This window comes from Centrocercus urophasianus, unplaced genomic scaffold (genome assembly GCF_019232065.1).
Source record: "Centrocercus urophasianus isolate 14NV4802_14NV808 unplaced genomic scaffold, USGS_Curo_1.0 seq_34, whole genome shotgun sequence".
NCBI lineage: Eukaryota > Metazoa > Chordata > Aves > Galliformes > Phasianidae > Centrocercus > Centrocercus urophasianus.
Genome location: NW_024884911.1, coordinates 4,033,219 through 4,052,691, shown reverse-complemented (window position 1 = coordinate 4,052,691; position 19,473 = coordinate 4,033,219). Strand labels below are relative to the sequence as shown.

The 19,473-nt window shown below is 55.3% G+C and overlaps 1 protein-coding gene across 1 annotated transcript; it reads right to left on the bottom strand.

Annotated features, from left to right (window-relative positions):
* Positions 1-2,882: 2,882 nt before the first annotated feature.
* PRRX2 (paired related homeobox 2) lies at positions 2,883-18,710 on the bottom strand. The gene is made up of 4 exons (XM_042830811.1): positions 18,467-18,710; positions 5,640-5,824; positions 5,342-5,520; positions 2,883-4,894 (listed from the first exon to the last, which is right to left on the bottom strand). Exons 1-4 carry the CDS (start codon positions 18,708-18,710, stop codon positions 4,759-4,761), a joined length of 744 nt encoding a protein of 247 aa, XP_042686745.1. The 3' UTR covers positions 2,883-4,758.
* Between the last annotated feature and the right edge of the window lie 763 nt (positions 18,711-19,473).

Below are 19,473 nucleotides of genomic sequence, written 5' to 3'. Positions count from 1 at the left end.
ACGTGACAGATTTTTTTCCCCTCACTACTTCTTGTTTTCCACTAAGAAAGGCGGTGCTTTATAAGATGGACTCCATCCAGTCCGTGCTGCTGTGTGTAGGGATGTAGCTGTGGGGATTGGGGCTTTGGGGTGGGAAGGAAAATCTAAGAGCCCCCTCTAACCCCTATCCAATGCCTGGGGGTGATGCCCTGCTCAGGGAAGCTGAGGTTATTTGCAGAGCTCTGCTTACTTCTTTCTTTATTAAAAAAAAATAAACCCTGCTGTACTGGCTGCAGGGGGAAAAGCTTGGGAATGTGAACTCTAATGCCTTCAAAAAAACAAATAGAAAAGGCCCACGAGGCAAATTTCAAAGAGGCACAGCCACTGAGCCTATTTTGAAATGCTGGGAGCTGATGGGAGCGTGGATGGAGCCCAACTCGTCCCCGCATGGCCAGAACTGGAGCTGGGACTGCACTGCTGCGGTGCATCAACATGAGGAGCAGACTTGTGCCCTGCTTTATTCCTAAGGGCATGTCAGGCTGCTGTCCCCCGAAGCAGGATGGTGTCCCCAGTGTCCCCTGCAGCTCTCAGAGGGAGGCACTGGTGGCTGTACCCACGAGTGCTTGAGCTGTGCCAACCATTTGTTTCTCACACCTGGCTTACAGCTGAAACGGTAATGCAGCAAAACCCACCTGGGATCGCACGTCTGCCAAGTTCGGTGCTTAAAGATTTGGGTGTGATTCACTCCGCCAGCGTGTCTTCCTCTCCAACGACACCGAACCCGAGGAATCTGAAGGTGGGATGGGGGAAGCAAGTGCGGACCCAGCGACACATCCCTGCCCTTCCTGCACCTTCCGGACACCTCAGCCCAGGTCACCTCTAACCTCAGGCTCTGCTCTTACTCCTCCTCACGGTGGGGCTTCGCCATGCAAATCCCCTTGAGGAAATGCTGTTCTTGCGTCTTGCAGTCAGACCCACGACACGCCGCCCCACGGGTGCAGGAATGCCGGCGGCACCAACCGCGTCCCCAGCCCCGCGTCCAGCCTGGGGACAGCGCTGAGCAACGCGGAGCCGCAGCGCCCCCGTGTGGCCGTGCGACGCACAGCCCGGGGACAGCGCTGTGCCGGGGGGACGGCGGGGGTTTGGGGTCTGGGCGGCTCCGACCTGGGGACGGGGAAGCCGTGGGGTGGCTTTTTGGGGGGGGTTTAGAAAGAAGCTGTGGGTAACCTGGCTGGGATACGTGGTTTTTTTTGGTCAGTAGGGAAAACTCAGGCAGTACAGGGCTGCAGGATCTGGGACAAAGGGAGAGAGGTCCTTCATCAGCTGAGAGCTCATCTGGGAGTCAGCTGGATGCAAAGCAGCTGCTGCAGGGGAGTAAATGCAATCTGCAACCAACGTTCTTGCAGCCTTCCAACGAAAGCAATGGTGTGTGGATGGAGACCAGAAAGCAGAAGGAGGAGAAGTGAGTCTGTGCTGGATGATGGAGAGGTGGCAAATCCATCCCTGTGATCTACTGAGTCGGAAGGGACACTTAGAAGTCTTCTGGTTCAGCTCCCTGCAGTGAACAGGGACACCCACAGCTCCATCAGGTGCTCACAGCTCTGTTCAGCTCTGACCCTGGGTGTCTCATTGCAGGGAGTCAGGCTGTGGTTCTCCCTGCTCCTGTCTCCCAGGAGCCCTCAGACCATGGGTTAGGACCTCCTGCTCTAACAGGAGCTGAAATGGAGCTGGGATGGCACAGGCAAGAAATAAATGACATATTTCTAGCAGCAAATAGTCATGAGTCAACGGAGAATCTGCCCTGGGAGCAGCAGTAAGATCTTCACCTCAAAGGGTCTTCTGCAGTTAGATCCAGGCCATGTTTTGCTGCCACAGTCCCACCCACCATTAACTTCTTGGCCCTCTCCAAATCCATTTTACACCTTTGACCGCTGCAGCATCTTGAGGTGATGGATTTCAGGCCATAGCTGTGCTGTGGCTTTCCATGACAGCTGTGAGGACACTTTCTAACCTTTTCCTGGGCACTCCTAACACTTGTTTGCTCATTTTGATCTCTGTTAACCTGATGCTCCTGTGCAATAGCATCAGGTTCCATAAGCACCTCTTGCATTTTTCCTGCCACTTCATAGCTCAGATCCTGCAGCTCATTCCTATGTGGCTCATTCATATGTTCCTGCCCTTCTGGTCCATGTTAGCTAGCAGGCTGCAGAACCTGACTCACTGTGGTGCTGCCCACCTCGGTGCAAAGGATGGAGCCTGGAAGAGCTGCACTTGGTGCTGATGTGAGCTCCTGGCACTGGCGATGCTCAGCCCTCGCTGAGTCCATGCTCTGAGTGCAGTGTGCCATGAGAGACCACCTCCTCTGAGCACGTCTACATCTCCTTTCTGTATCTCCTGCCTGGTTCTCAAGGCTGGGCCACATGCTGGTCTCTGCTGTGACTGCAGATGATTGCGCATCCCAGCAGGACTTCTGCAGCAGATGCTTGCCCATGATTGAGCACTACTGAGTGCTCAAAGGCTTTCACCCATATTTGTGCTGCAGGATGGAAACTGACAACTTAGCAGTGAGGAGCTCTGCCCCTGGCCCCATCCCTCCTCAGCCCACTGCCACAGTGCTGGAGGAGATGTTGTTCTGATAGCATGGATGCCCAGTGCTGCTTTGGGGGGATCTCCTGGCTGTGGGGGTTCAGCACTTCCAGCCCCTGTGCCCAGCAGTAGGACTGGGATGTGGGACCGAGTTTCCCTGCCTCCTATGGGGCCCCAACGTTACCCCCCCTCCCCAATGGTGTGAGCACTGCTCTGCATGCACAGACACATCTCTACTCAGTAAAATATTTATTCCTCCATTATTTCACAAGAGTTGTTTTTACAAAACAAAAAACAAAACAAAACCAAAAAAACCTTTACAAAAAAATTCCAAAAAAATACAGACATGCAAAAAAAAAAAATAATAATAATAATCAAAAGTCGACTGTGGATCTTGTAACAAGCCATTGCAATGTACAGATAGAAAAGGGAGAGAGCTCAGATGACATGACCACGATCCCTGATTTCCCTCTCGGTGAGGCTGTGATGCTGAGTGATGCTCCGCCTTAAGCAGCCAAGAGCGTGGCGAGGGAGGGGCCCAAAGATTAGGAACGCATGTTTTCAAATATATATATACATATAGATATTTAGTGAAGAAATATTTATTCCCTGCTTTTTTTAGGTTTACAGAAACGGCATCTGCAAACTATTAAATGGGTTTATTTTCATTAATGCTCTCAAAGAGGCAGCGACATTTATATCCCTGTGGTTTCGTCTTGTATAACCAAAAAAAAAAAGAAGAGCCCTATGCTTTCCATGGGAATGGGACCCCCCGGCCCAGTGCCGTTCCTTGGGGTGGGGGCTTTGCTCTACAGGGGCTCCTCTGCCCACATGGCAGTGCTCAGCGCTGTGGGATCCCCATGAAGTCTCACTGCAGCACTCTGAGGAGCTCTGCCCTCCCCGCTTGGCACATCCAGGGGACACCATGGCCATCAAGGACCAGATGTGGTTTTCCTTGGTAAGAAAGGGAGAGAAAGCTCCTGTGGGCAGGATGTGGGGGCTCTTGGGTTGTATACAAAGTGGTTTGGGTGCTTTTGGCCTGGCATCGCATACTGATGGGTGTTGATCTCGATGGCTGTCGTGGCCATCCTTGGGTCCAATGCTACATTCACTTGTTATTGGCCCCACCATGCTGGCTGGACAAAGCCCTCCTAGAATAGGTTTGGTTGGCTGCTTGGCTGCTGCTCCTTGCAGTGGGTGAGGGAGGAGCACTCCACTGGCTTTGTCCATGGGGTCAATCCCCTATTGCCCCAGCGCCGGCTCATCCCACGTTGCTGCAGGGAAGTTTTCTGCCCACCCTGTAATTGAGAGCCCCTTCACCGGGCTGTGTGGTGTGGTGGGGAATACAGTTTCCTTTATTCAGAAACATAGAAAACACCCCATGGAGCCTCCAGCCCCTCATTCTGTGGCCCATCTGCAGAGCGGCCGCTGGGGATGCTGTGCCTCCGGAAGACGAAGCCTGCTCTGCCCTTGGCACGAAGCACTGGGAGCCGCCTACTCAGCTGAAACCAACAGCTTTTTCCAATTTTCTCTTTCCCTGGGCTGGTTCAATGACCTGGGGCTCTGCAGAACTGCTGGCAAACCCGCAGATGTGGGGTGGTGGTGCCTGGATGGGGCGCGGCGATGTGTTCCCCCCCCAGTTTACGGCACCAGGACGCAGCTGTTGGCTTTCAATGGTCCCACTGAGCCCCGTGGCTGGCAGTGCATGAGGAGGTGAAGGGCCAGCATAAAGGGGGGCTCAAAAAATTGGCATCGTGCAGCATCGCGATCATCCCAGCGCTGCGTGCCCTCCCTGTGGGAGGAGAAGACCCAATAACTCTTTGGCTCTCCAGGCAAGATACCCAAATTGGTCAAATCCAAAAGTCCAAGATCCTTCCATGTTTGGAAGCAAATTCTTGTTCGCTTGGTAAGTCTGTTTGTCCTCGAAGAGCGCGTGGGGGGTATGTGTGTGTATATATAGCCTTTATTATAAGGGTGTGCAGAAAAGCAAGTTTCTAACCAAGTTTGCTCCATATGTGGCTATAGCGATGTGCCACTTCAGACTGGGACTTGACGCCACCTTCAAGAGGGAAGAGGAGAGGAGAGGTGCTGGGACATCAGACGAGCAGTGCGTGGGGCGGGCAGCGGGTTGGTGCCGATCAGTACAGGATCCCCACGTCGAGTCCTGGATGAGGCCATGGGGATTTTCCCCGGTCAGTTCACAGTCGGCACTTGGTTCTGATGCAGGCTGAACTCTTTGGCTTTGAGGCGCAGGCTGGCGATGCTGTTGGCCATGTTCACCCCTTGGGTGGGCGTCGCGGTCCCGCTGGAGCTGTAGGACGGCACAGTGCTGCGGGGGGAGCGGAGCGGGGTGAGATACAGCCCATGGGGAGCCCACACATCCCACTGGCTTCCCAGGCTGCGTTGGCGGCTCCCTCTTGGGCGTCTCCCACAAGAGCTCTGTAGCATTTTTATGTGGCTGTCTGCATGTGGGAACCCCTCAAAGTATGTGCCAGGAAGCCATGCCCTCCGCTTTTGGAGAGCTGGGAACTGAAGGGTCCCGCTCTCCCTCTTGGGTTAGGATGTGGGAAGGGTCAGTGCAGGCCAAGAGGGTCCCTCATGAGGACCAGGCGTCCTCCCATCCAGAAAACGCTTGCGGGGGGCCGGCAGGAGTTCCCAAGGTAGCCCCCAGTGACATCCCACCTCTCACTCCGTTAGCCCTGCAAAGCTCTTTGCCTCCCCACCAACAGCACAGGGCTCCCAGGGAGATGGGGGTGGTCCCACGTCCTGCACCCACCTGTATGGGGAGGAGCTGCTCCACGAGAGGTACTCGGGGCTGAGCGCGGTGGGCCGCGGTGCCATGGGCTGCTCGATGGCAGCTTCCTGGCTGTAGGACTTGAGGAGCGACGCCGATCTGTTGGCCAACATCGCCCTCTCGTTACGGCGAAACTTGGCCCTCCGGTTCTGAAACCAAACCTGAGAAGGGAAGGGGAGGTGTTAACAAGGCCTGGGTTGAGCGGAGATGTCCCCATTGTCCTTCCCACCTCCCAGACCCTGGTGCTGTGTGGGGATGGAGGTGGAGATGTCTATCCCACCTGGACTCTCGCCTCGCTGAGGTTCACCCTCCTGGCCAGCTCCTCCCGCACGAAGGCGTCAGGGTAATGCGTCCGCTCAAAGACCCTCTCCAGAGCCTGCAGTTGGCTGCTGTTGAACGTGGTGCGGTTCCTCCTCTGCTTCTTCTTCCTCTTGGCCACTCCACGGCTCGGGCTCAGGCTCTCACCTGGGGGAAATCACAGCAAAAGCCCCGTGAGACTCCGCAGAACCCAGCTTCTAATGATTCAGTCTTCAAAGACAGCAACGAATTCAACCACGAAACATCTCAGAGATCTCCCATCCCCATCAACCCGCGGAGCTGCAGCATGTGGAACCCAACCTCATCCACACACCAGGAGCAAACACAACCACAGCTCTCGGAGCTCAGCTTCCTCCACGCTTGTTTCTGCCTTTGCTTGCCTATGGAAGCACCAAGTGTAGGACGCAGATTGGTTTCACCACATCAACCTTGGGCTTTTTGCCAGGCTGAGATAAATCTGATTTTTTGTCGCTAAAGTCATCAAATTTAGGCAAACTTACGGGAAAAAGAATTGATACCCAATCCCTGCCTTCACGGGAAAGACATCTTGCTGTTGGTATTCCTCGTGGAGGTACTGGGTAATTATTTTTTTCCATTAATAAAGCATCTGGATCCAATCTGTACCTACTGGTGGGAAAGTATTTTGGAATTATTTGAGATGTTAATAGTTTTATGGCATCGCTCTGATTCATAGCAGGGTTATATTGGGGTTTTCTGTTCTGTATCCATGCAGAGGCCGCGATGGCAGGAATTACTGCTCCCTGAGTGTGCAGAGGAAATAAATACTTGCTAATAAACTATCTTGGTAGTTATTAAATAGATGTGCATTTGGGCACAGCAAAAAAAAAACCACAGCATTTGGGGATGATTCTTGAGCAAGGAACAAAATCTGCTGGATGGGATATTAATTCTCCTTCTTCGAGGCAATACCGAGCAGGAAGAAATTAGAAGTTTTGAGATCATCTTGGCCTATAATTATGAATAACCATAAAACCTCTGCCATCAGGTTCTCAAGAGACCCTCCGGTCTCTTTGTGCCAGGAATGGCCCACGCAGCCCGAGATGGGACACGATCTTCTCGGTAGGGTGAGGGCTGGTGCCTGAGATACGCACGGGTTCAGGGCCTCTTTCCCAGCCGGGAGAATGCAGGCTGCTCTTTGCCGCAGTCCGCGTGAAGGCTCACAAATAAAATTCCCCAGATTCCCTCCAGCTCTCGTTTCTGCTGCTCCAAATGCTCTGCCCGTCTCCGCTTTCCAGTTGCCCCTTTTAGTTAAACTCCTTTTTTGGTCCTGTTTTTCCTCAGCGAGCGAACGAGATGCCGGATTAAAATACACGGAGTCCAGCCGTGGTTGATCCAGAGCTTCCCAGGGCTGGGACTGAGCTGGGTGCCATCAGCAGGATCCAGCAGTGAATGGGACCAAAGCTTGGGTCAAAGCCCTGGGGTTAGAAGCCAACGGCCCTCAACAGAATCCGATGAAATGTATAAATAAAATTAATTAACCCCCTTTGATTTTCATCCTGGTATAAATTCTGGCTGTTGGATCTGAAGCTCAGGTTGGATAGTAGGGAAAAATTGTGCCCAGAAAGAATGGTGATGCAGTGGCAAAGACTGGCCTGGGGTTGGGGGTCACCGTCCATGGAAGTGTTCCAGTGGAGATGTGGGCATGGGGGGATGGGCTGGGCATGGGGATCTGTGAGGGCTTTTCCAACCCGACTGACTCTGTGATTTTATGACTTTTCCATAAGTGATGGCTTCTCTTGCCTGCCTTAAATTGGCTGAGAGAAAATAGGATTTCTTAAATCTCCTCTCCTTAAATGCCCACGTCCTCTGCTGTGCTTGGAGATGAGGCTCAGTGATGAACGCGCGTCTTGTCCCCATCAACCCCACCATGGAGCCCTTCCCAGCCATGGGACCACAGGACCAGATAAACGCTGCCCTCGCTGGCGGCAGTCACCACTTCCATAAAGGATAAACAAGGATAGATTTACAGAGATGAGCATCACAAACTGCCCTGCTACTCACCAGGGGAGCAAAATTCACCACGGCCAAATTCACCATAACCTTCACAGGGGAATAACATTTCTGCACCCTGATGTGTTTCCAAGAATAAGAGCCGTTTAGTTGCCCAAAGTCAAAAACAGCTCAACAACGTGTCGCTTTCGCCCCCAAAAAACATTACTTGAGGTGGCTGGGGGGAGATTTTGGTGAAAGCCAAACCCTTGCATTTGTCAGCTATAATTTGGGGGGGTTGATAGCAGTGTGGTGGAGGCATTGGCTTGATTGTCCAAGCAGTGGTCAGAGGGGACCTCTCAGCAACTCCCGCTTTCCCTTTGGTGTATTTACTTTCCACTGATTACAATTTCCGCCGAAGGGAGAAAAACAAATGCAGGGGAAAGGGAGAAACGGAGGGATAACGTTACTGAATAATGAAGGATGACGTTGGGGATGGAAGGATGGGGGGGGCTCAGCAGCCCCATGGCTCATGGCAGGACGTGTCCCATGGTTCCAGCCCCCAGGACACCAAGACCACTGAGAACAGCCCCGCAGAGCAGAGCGGGGAGCGCATGGTCATGCACCATTTGCAAAACCAATGGCCCCAGTGCTGCTGGGTCAGGGTTTGTTGATTTAGCTGAGCACGGAGCAAGCTCGCTTTTCCAGCTCTTGCCCTCTTTCCCTGTGTTTTCCATAGCAATGATGTGTCAGGAGCCCCAGACCGGCCACCGGTGAGGGCTGTAAGTGGGTGATGCGCACTGCAGCACAGATGCTGGTGCTGGATTTCCACCCCAGCTCTGCTTTGACTTCCAACCTCCAGCACCCAGTGATGCCATCCCCACCTCTCTGGGATGCTCACATCTTCCATTTCCCATCACCAACCCCCAGAACCCCATACAGGATGCAGCTTTTCGCCGTTGCATTATTTCGCACGTTCCACTTGTTTGCCAAAGACCTTTAAGCCTGAAATTCCAACTTCCCCCCCCCCCCAGGTGATCCAATCTGCAGTACCATTTACTTTCCTGCTCCTCCTGGAATGGCATTTTTGTGTTGGCTTTTTTTTTTTTCCTTCCTTCTTTCTTCTTCTCGGGTATAATTTAAGGGTTGAAATAGCCTGGAGGGAATTAGCTGTAAATTCTTCCTAAGACAAATAAATTCAGCCCTCTAAGTTTCTACGTTTTTCAAACTGTTGAGAGACGTTTTGGGTTTGTTTTACTTGAAATAATGATCATGGCATATCTGACCCTCAGGCTGCAGCCGGCTCTAACCAAATAAATAGCTTTTATTAATTAAGGTTTATCCTTAACAAATAAAACCCCAATTTGATCTCGGCCGGCTGAATTAGCAAAAATAAACAACTGGTTCTCCGGGCACTTGATGTGGATTTAACAAATTAACGCTGGGCCTTCATCAGGGAAGCCGCAGGGTGGTGGAGGACTTTTACAGCCAAGAAATCCTTTGGAAAAACAATGTCTTTCGTTTCTCCCATGGTCTCTCTCGGTAAACATGTGGACTCCCTTCATCCCTTTATATACTCCAGGGAAGTGAGGCGTGCTCCAGCGATGACGTCCAGCGAGCTCCATGTGCTCCATTAACCGGTTCCTTGGAAGCACTGCCCATGAGGTCGTGATGGGGTTGAGCAGAGCTCTCTGCCCTGGGAATTTCCACCCCCTGGGGGTTCCCCGTGCTCCAGATCCCTTTTCCCCACAGCTCACGGGCTGAAGGTGTGGGCACATTGCGTTGGTTTTGTGCTTGGCCATGAGCGTGGCAGAGGATGGAGACACAGCGGGGATGGGGTCTGTCCCCTGCTGGGGCACAGGAGCAAAGATGGGAAGCACCCACCCCACTGCTGGTGCTGATATCCCCAAATCACCTCCAAAAGCCCAAGGAAGGTGAGAAGCAGCCTTTGCTCAGGACCCTTTGCTGCATCATCCGAACCCACCTCAGGAGCATCCCAAGGGCACGGGGACGGGGGTCTGGGGCTGCCAACCTCCTTGAGGCTCTCCTGCTGCCCCATCCCATCCCACGGCCACTCCCTGTCCCTCCAGCCCAGCCCCAGCTCCCTGTATCCCAGAAATCCAGAAGCTCAATGAGAGCAGGAGAGACTGGGGGGGTCCAAATGTGCTGAGTCCGAAGGAAACTTTCTCGGATCAAGTGGCGGACGTTAAAAATTTAAGAGAGGGGTAAGTCTCAGCTACCGGAGAAACATTACAGCGAAATGTTTCCGAGGATGTTTCACCTCATTAATTGTGAAAAAACTGAAACGCTGACACGTTTTTACAGGCTGCCAGTTTTGCTGGGGGAAAAGTGTCTCTGTTATAAAGGAGCAGCAAAAAGCCCGTACCAAAAAAGAGGCCAAGGCCGTCCCGGGAGGGTCTTAGCTCCACTCACTGACAGGCAGCAGCTGGCTGCTTTATGGTCATGGGGCTGCCGCTGCACCAGCCAGCAACCACCCAGCACTGCAGATGGATGGGTTTGGACAGCATCCTGCACAGAGGTGCTCTGTGAGCATCCCCCATCGCTGGGGGTGGTGTGGGCACCCATCGTGGCCCAAATGCCCAATTGAACTGGGGGGGTCCTTGGCATCATTCTGCATCCCTGCAGGGCTGTGCTTGGAGCCTTCTGCCAGCTGCTGTGCAGGACAAAGCTGCTTTTTGGCACAGCCTGTCTCTAGTGCAAGAAGCATGGTGGAATCATGTGGGTCACCAGCATTTGGGAACCAGAATGGAGCTTGTTGGGTTTACCCAAGGCTGAGGGCCTGATCTTCCCTTTCCCTTCACCAGAACAAGCCCACCATGGGGAGAAAACCCCATCCCATGTGGCTGCAGGGCTGCAGGGTGGCACCAACTCAGGGCACCCACAGTGTGCATCCCTTGGGCTCAGTGCTGTGTGTGCCATATCCCCCCCCCGAAGCCATCAGCTGCAGCATCACATGAGGCTTTGGGGGCCCACAAGAGCACCGTGAACACACAGAGCACCCAGCCAAGCTGCAGCCTTGCTGCTTCCCAGCACTGTTGGTGTCGCGCATTGAAATAGCTGAGCGCAGAGCCTGGCAGCACCATGATAGCTAACAGATGTGTGAGCAGTGCACGAGGAAATGCTCTGCTCAGGCCCTGGGAAGTGGGGGATGCAGGAATGGACAGGGCTGGGAGAGCACCGGAGCTGCAGCGGGATGGGATTTGGGGATGGACAGTGCTGGGATGGGTGATGCTGGGACAGACCTCACCATCCTGCAACAGCAAAGCTCTGCTGAAAGCTCTGACTGCGAAGTGCTTCTCCCTGGAGGTGCCCATCCAGGTACAGGGAGAGTGACATGGTGTTGAGGACATACAACTAATCAGGCAGGGCTGCATAGCAGGAGTGGCTGGCTCCCAGCCAGAGACTCCTGGCATGGCAATCTCAGCCTTCCTCCCCCACGGCAAAAAAGTTAGAAAAAAAAAAAAAAAAAAAAAAAAGGTGATTTCTTGAAATTTAATAAGCAAAAGCCCATAGCGAGGCCGCCCTGATGGCATCTGGCACTGAAACCCAACACCAGCCCTCCAGGTTAGCGCACAGCCCTAATTGCATCAGAGTCATTGCCAAGATCGAAGGAAGAGAGCATATGGGGACCAGGGGACAGCCCCACGGGACGCTCCCTCAGGCAGCTGGGGCACCAGCACCAGACCCTGGCACCCACTCCCCCCATCTTTACTTTTCTGCAGCCAAATGGGTGTTTTCCAGCTGGAGATGCCACCAAATGCCCCATTCCAACACCAACCACCTGCCCCAAACCCATCCTACAGCCCACAGCCACCTCTGGAGCATCCCGGGATGGGGTCACCAATACATTGGGGTGGTGTGACGGTAGCTGTGAGCCCCTGTCCCCATGCCCCACTCTGAGGAGCACCCCATGGGCACGCACACACTCATCACACAAACCCTCTCCAGCGAGCAGCGTTGCCGTCCTTCGGTCTGGTTTTCATTTGAGGTCGGTGGCCCCTTGCCAAATTTATTGTAAAACATTCATTTTAATAAGTGGCTCGTATCTTTTCTCCTTTTTTTTTTTCTCCTTTTTTTTTATTTTGCTTTCCCCCAGACCAAACCCATTTAACTGTTTGCGGGTTGACACGCAGCCCCACTGGATGCAGGTAGGACGATTCTGGGGGATGAGGGGGGGCTGCATTGGGGTCCTGCTCACACACAGCACCTCAGAGCTGAGATTCCTCTGTCCATCTCACCACTGCCATCCCTTCTGTCTCCCTGCCACGCTCAGACCCCTCGAACCCACCCAGAAGTGCAGTGTGGTCATGCTGGCATTGGTGCAGGGCACAGCTCAGCCACCTCTGGGTGCTCACTCACAAATCCCATAGAACACAACGTGCCCCCCCAAAGGCTTTGACAGATCTGCATGATCTGTCACGATAGGGATCTGACTGTATGATGTCACGATACAGAGCAGCCATGGAAAACCGTGACACACAACTTGTTGGGGTTGGAGCACGAAGGGGATGGTGACTGGTGGTTCTATTCTGACATTTGTTTCGGTTTTATAAACCTCTAATACTAATAGAAACACTTCAGACTCTTTTAATTTAAACAAAAACAGGGAGTTGGTGGGTTGTTTTTTTTTTGGGGGGGGGGGGGTTGAGGGGGGCTGGTTTTATTTTCCTTCATTTAAAATTTCCCCCTGAGGTCTTTACAACCCCCAGATCACAGACACGTGGCTACCAAACTGAAAATGGATGGGAATGGGTGTCCCATAGCAACGGCCACGCAGCCACGCTGATCCATGTGCTCCGGGGTGCAGCAGGACCCCCCCCCCCCATTCATTCCCTGCTCACAGGGGCTGCACTGCCACATTGCTGTCCCTGTCACAGTGCCCTGCACAGCTCGGGGTGCCCAGCCCAGCCCTGCAATGCTCTGTGTCCCCTGGGGGCAACGCAGTCCCCTTGCATGGCTCAGGGTGCAACACAACCTCCCCATCAATGTTCTGCACAGCTCACGGTGCAATACAACATCCCCTCCATCTTAATGCAATGTCCTGCACAGCTTGTGTGCAGTGCAACTCCCCCCTCAACATTGCAACACCCTGCACAGCTTGTGTGCAATGCAACCCCCCCATCAATACTTTGCACAGCCCCAGGTGCAATGCAACACCCCCTGAACACTGCAACGTCCTGTACAGCTCCGGGCACAGTGCAACCCCCCCAGATCCATAACTTGCACAGCTGGTACTCAATGCAACTCTCCCTTCACCATCAACGCTCTACACTTTTGGGTGCAATTCAACCCCCTCCCTGACACCACCATGCCCCGGGGAGCCACAACCCCTGCAGCAGTGCCCTCTCCCCACCTTTCTGCATCCCCCCCCAGCCCCAGAGCTGTGCCAGGAGGGCCGTGCCCCCCCCGCACCCCTCCTGCCATGTGCTCCCCCGCTCCCCTGCCATGTGCACGCCAGTTTCCTCGCGTGTGAAGGCGGCAGCCTCTCAGCTGCAGTGGCTGGAAAGGACGGCGCCTGAGCACATCTGGTTCAATGCGAGCGCCTGGCGCCTGGCTTAGCCGCAGTCTCCATTCGGAGACGCACAGACTTTAATAGACTCATACAATTCTTCCTGATCTATCACTGCAGCCGCAGCTGAAAAGCTGCTTTATTATACCCGCTCCAAAGGGGGAAGAGGAGGGAAGGGAGGGGGATGGCGGCTGCCGCTGCCGCTTTCTGAAGGCTGCGGAGCTCCACGGCTTCTCCCCACAGCACGGGGGGCACCTCGTTAGTCCTCCAGCTCAATTAGCAGCCTCCCGGTGCCATGCATCACCCAGAGAAGGGCTGCAGGGTGGGGGCTGCGCTGCATCATCCTCGTGTCCCCAGTCTGGGATGGGGCAACGTGCTCTCCAAAGTGTCCCCTTTAGCCCCAACCTCCCCCCTGTTCCCAAACGCATCATCTTCTTTTTCCCCCACACTGCTCAGGAGGGTTTGATCCTCACCTCCCCTCCCCCTCCAAGGTTTTCTGGTGTCCCTCCAGTGCTCCCCAGCAGTCTTTACACTGGGTGATCCCTTGGGCCAGAGCGGGGTGCTGAGAAGGGAAGGTCTCTGCGTGGGGAAATGATGGGAATGCATCAAGGGTGGGGGCTTTAGAAAAATATCTCCAAAAATTTGAGGGTGTCCCTCTTCTGTGGGCACTGGAAATTGCCTTGAAAGCCCCTCTCAGATCTTTCCTATGGGGTTTCCCATTCCTATCCTCCTCAGACAGTGCTGACCCCATGCAGGGGACCCCTGCCCACCAGTGCCCTGCACCAAAGAGATCCATGACGAACCCACATCCATTCCCATCCCCATTCCCTGACCCCTCCTGTCTCATTTTAAAGGATGCTCTGGGCTTCCCCACAGCACAATGATGCTATCCCAGCCCCGCTCCCTCCCCCACCCCTGTAGGATAAACCCTTCCAGCTGCAGATGGGGACCCGATGCCAATCAGGGGACTTCACCACAGTAAAGCAGCTGGCCCCATCCTGCCCTCAGCCCCATCCCTTCAGCTCCATCACTTCCCAGCCCCAACATGGGGAGGGGGTGAAGAAATTGCCCACTGCCGGAGGAAAGCAGCGCTGGGGAAGGGGGTGACAGCCCCGCTCCCTGGGAGGGAGGAAGGGTTCCTAACGAGGCAGCCTCAAAGCCCTAAATCATTTCATCAGCCTCCCAGCTACAGACACACGCCCAGGCTCTCTTAAAATGCTGATTCGTTGAAATTCGCCCATCTTGGCCACGCGGAGTCGAAATTTCATATTTTTCCCGTGAATCAGCCCCGTTCCCTGAAATAACAGCCCAAAAGGAGAGGGGAAATAGTCTCGCCCTGAGCTGTTCCTGATCACAGCAGACACAACAGCCGGGGGGCAGCGAGGTGTCCCCGTGCCCATGGGGCTGCAGGGGTTCCTGATGGAGCGGGGCAAACCCCCACATCCCCACTGCACCCCCCGTCCCCTTCACAGCACCACAAAAGGTTTTCAACCCCGTTCCTATGAGCATCACTGCTCCAGGGAGAGAAAAATCACTGCTCTGAGAACTGGGGGGGGAGGGTAATGGGACTTTCCTGGCCGAGCCAGGCACTTGGTGTAGTATTTTTCTCCCTCCAGGCACACGCTGCAGGGGGTGTCCTGCAACCCCTATGGGGGTACTCAGCCAATCTGTGTGCAAATTGACCCAAATTAGAGCCCAGGTGTTGCTGGTCTGATAGAGCCTGAATGCAGCCCAGGGCAAGGAGCATCCCCTGCCATGTAGGGAGGAGTGTGACAGTGAGCCCATGGCATCTTTTGGGGACAGAGGAGGATGGAGGAAGTTTGGTGCTGGGGTATTCCCCTGGCAGAAACCCCATTTAGACATGGGATCCCTCTTTGCCCACACCTGGCAGCCGTTTGTGCTGTTTCTGGGTTCTTTCTACAGGCTCTGACCTAAATCAGCCCAACCTCAGCCTCTTGCCCTGCTTGTCCCATTGGAAAAGCATCACTCCTGCCTGTCTGTGGTTTTCCGTGGACACCTGGGCACCAGCCCCAGCCCACCCATAGGGCAGCAGGTCCCATGGCAGCAATGTGGGGTGACAATGGTGGATGGTCCCCATTTGAGGAGGGGAAGCCTCACTGTAGGGTCTATGTCTCAGGCTGGGGGCCAGGTTAAGGTGGGTCCTTCCCCAGAGCCCTTCATTTCTTTGACAGGGATGCACTCGGCTTCTCAAAGTGGCTGGAACTCATCAGTCACTGCACTGGGACACGTCAGGCTCCCAGCCCCTCACATGTCGCCAGCCCTACATTAAGTGCAAACAAATGGGGCGGGAGATCCCTGACAGCAGAGCCTGTCTGGATTAATTGCAGGGTATTCATCAATGATCAATTAATCAATCAATACGGGCGATGGGTGCTGCAGCATTGGGTGAGTGCTGGGCTTGGGCACTGGGCACAGACAGCATCCCCCTGCACAGAAGTGAGCTGTCCCGGGGTGTGCATCCATCCCTGCGTGGTGTGGGCAATGTCCCCAAGCTGGCAATGGGGACAGCGATGGTGACACTCCATCTGTGGGCATCACGGCCATGCAAGGCTTGCTCCTGTCCCAGATCTGTGTGCCACCCAGCATGGCCATACAAGGACCGAGGAGCCCTTATCCCTCAGCCCCCCTTCAGTTCCACCGTGACTCTGCCACGTGTGGTCAATGCAGACAGGCACTCACAGACGATGCTGTTTTGGGGAGCAGCACAGGACTGTGGGTGATGTAAATCCTACAGCCCAGCCTGGCTGCCTGACAGCCTCTTCTCAGCTCTGGGGATGAAATGGGGTGCTGGCAGCCCCAGCCCTTACTGGGCATCAGCATCGTCTGGTGGGCACAGCTGAGGTGTCCCCACATTGGGACTCCACATGCAGCATTTTGGAAGGCAGGAAAAGCCCAGCAGAAAAGCATCCCAGTGGGCTGCTGGAAGCAACCACCCAGCCCTGACCTCAGAAACAATCCCTTGCCACGTTCCACTCTCATCAGGTCCTCACTTCAGTTTACCTTCTCACCCGCCCTCATTCATGACATTAGAACCAATTCACCATAACATCATCGGGTGCACCATCTCCTGTCACTGCACAGAGGGACCAAGGGCGATTTCTCCCCTCTGCACTCAGGTGATGGGATGGGGAATGAGCCACTCTGCCCAGGTCTGGCCCCCTCACCCCATCCCATCACCCACTCCCATCCATTATGGGAGCAGCCCAAACAGCACAGTCCCAAAGCACCCATCTGAGACAGTGCCCAGCTCCACTCCCACCCCCAGGCAGCACCAAAAGCAAGTTCATTGTTTGAAAAGCCATCAGTCAAGGCCCGCTGGCTAAAATTACCCTCCTGCTTTATCATCTTGAGAACATTAAGGGCTGCTGTTAACAGATGTTTCGCGTTACACATTATTTGTTAGTCTAATGAAAGGAGGTGAACAAGCTTTCAAGACCTCAGAAGTTGTGTGGAAGAGTTTGATGGGACGCTGCACCACTCCGAGGGATGATGAGGATAAGGATGAGGACAGGATGGGGATGAGGATGGGGACAAGGATGATCCCTCACTGCCTCTTTGGCACTCCTTCCACTGCCGAGCAGCGCAGCTCTTGGCCTGCATCTGAGAGGGGAAAAAGATGTGATGGTGGAGAGGAAGATGAGGGAAAATGCCTTCACTTGAGGATGCCCGTAACAGAGAATGTTACGCTCCTCTGTTGTCGTCACACTGATGCCAGGAGCGTCGCAGATGCAAATGCTGTGTGGTATTTATGATCCTGGTCTTGGTTTAGGAAACTGCATCCCAGACTCTGGGCAGTGGGTCCCACAACCTGAGGTTTGCACCAACAGGGGTTTTCTTGCTCCATTTCCTCGTTCATCCTCCTGCAGGCTGCTTGCAGTTCCCATCGCTCAGGCATCTCCATTTGGGGTCACAAGAAACACTTCCACTCCTGACTGTGTTGTTGGTGCATCCCAGATGCTCACAGTGTCTTCATCCCCGTAACTTCACAGAAACAGGTGCCAGAGGGGAATATTGTCCAGTGATGCCAAACCCCAAAAGGCCTCTGTCCCATGAGGAATGGGCTTTTAGGGGTAAAAAATGGCCTTGGAAGGATCTGCCGGATTTCCAAAAAGCCAGACTATGCCGTGCTGCATACAGCCCCCCCCCCTTCAATTGTACAGCCCCATTCACAGCCTCACAGTCCCAAAGGCGATGCGGGAAGTGCAAACAAAACCCAAGGGAAGAGGAGGAAGGATGGGAAACAACACCAAAAATCTCAGCTGCCAGTCCCGAAATTGGCACCCAGCCATCAGTATCCCAAGCAGAGGGCAGAGTTGGGGTTCTGGTTGTGCTGGGAATAAGATGTGGTTGGGAAAAGGATTCTTCTGACCCAAATCACAACGTGGGAGTGCTGGAGGGGACACAAGGACCACCGTACTCCCCCTGGGATCCCCTCACCGCAGCTCTGGGGCTGCAGCATCCCTCTACACCGGGTCAGGCCCACGGCACAGCCAACAGCACCCCGGATATGGGGCCCAAATCCCAGTCCAAGCCAGGTTTGGGGGTCCCGGATCCGAGCTGGGGGCAGGCAGAGGGTCTGCACTTCCACCCCCTCCTCCCTTCCACCACCCTACAACCCGAGGGAGCTCTTGGGAGCCTCCAGGTGCCCCCGGAGCTGGGCTTTGCCGCAGGGTCGGGGCCAACCTTCTCGCTCCGGAGCCGGGATGCAGCCGGGTGAAGCCGATTTGTCCCTTTCTAAAAGTGCCGGGACCGAACGCAGCGAAACCCGGAGCACCGGGGCACTGCCCGTCCCCAACCAGGCTCCTATCCGCCCCGAAGGGAGCGCTGGGACAAAGGCAGCTCCGTGCCGGTGTCCCGGTGCCAGCGGCGGGGACCCGCAGCTTTCATTTCCACCGGTCCCACCGAGCCGCCTCCGCTCTCGGAGCCCGAGAACAGGGGCGGGGAGCGCCGAGAGGGCCAAGCAGCCCCGGGACGTACCGGGAGCTCGGCACCGTCCTGTCCCGGTGGCGGCGGGGTGGCGGCCGATGCGGTGCCCGCGTCCCCCCGTCGGGTGCTTTCGGTGTTCCGGCGGTTCCGATCCCACAGATATCCCAAATCCACCCCCACAACCCACGGGGTCGGTGCCCCCACAGCAGCCCCCATCCCACATCGGGGGGACCCGGCGCCCCTTTGTCCCCTGCGTTCAGCCCGGCCCGGGGGGTGGGGGGGTGGGAGAGGGGGCAGCGGGGCCACCCCACACCCCGAGACTGCGGGTAGAGGGGGGCCCATCCCGGGACGTCCGTACTCACCGTCCTGGGGTGCCGCCTCGCTGCCGCTGCTGCCTCCCGACGGCTCCGGCATGGCCTTACCGCCGGCGGAGGGTGGGGGGCCGGCGGGGGGGGCCCCGTTCATCCCGGCAGCCACCTCCTCCAGGTCGAGGAGATGGCTCACGCTGAAGTTTTTCCGGCTCTGAGGGTTTTCGGGCGGCTCCGGAACGCGCACGGTGCTGGGGGCGAACGGTTTGTCCATGGCGAAGGCTGGCGGCGAGTCCATGTCTCCCACCCCCACCGGCCCGCAGCCCACCCCGAGGTGCCGGGCCGCTCCCCGGCCCCTTCCCCTTCTCCGATCCCCACCAAATAATAATAAAATAATAATAATAATAATTAAAAAAAATAAAAAATAAAAATCCCGGCTGCCCTGCGAGTCCGGCTCCCTCCCCAGCCCCTGTTCCGCCTTGTGCTGACGTCTGGGGAAAAAACCACGCTCCCAGCCCAAACTTTCTTCCCCTGCTCTTTGCTCTGGAGCTGTTCAAACAAACGCCCCTACACCGAGCGGGGCGGCCCCTCGCCCCCCGGTACAACGACCCCCGGGGTGGGGGGGAATCACCCCCTGCGCATCCCCCCCCTCCAGCCCCGCTTTAAGTGCTTCTCTCAACAAGTGTAAGTGGCTGCGCTCCGTGGGGAGTGCTGCGCTTCCCCGACTCCAAATGGGGCTGCGAACGGGTCACCCCAAATGGTGACCCTCCGGGCCCACCCCTCCACCTACATCCCACCCTCCGGGCCCCCATCAACCCCGGAGCGAGGTCAGCTCCGCTGGGAGCAGCCTGGCTCTCTCCCCTTAATGAGATAATTACGTCCTGCACCGCAGTTACAAACTCATAGGCTGCTTCCCTTGGGGTTAGAGAGAGAAACCTCCCTAATGAAAACCAGCCACCGGGCAGAGGAAAAAGGAGGTTTTCCTCTTTAAAAATTCGATATTTAGAGGTGTGTGTGTGTCGATGTGTGCGTACGTAGGGACGGAGGAGGCGGCGTGTCCG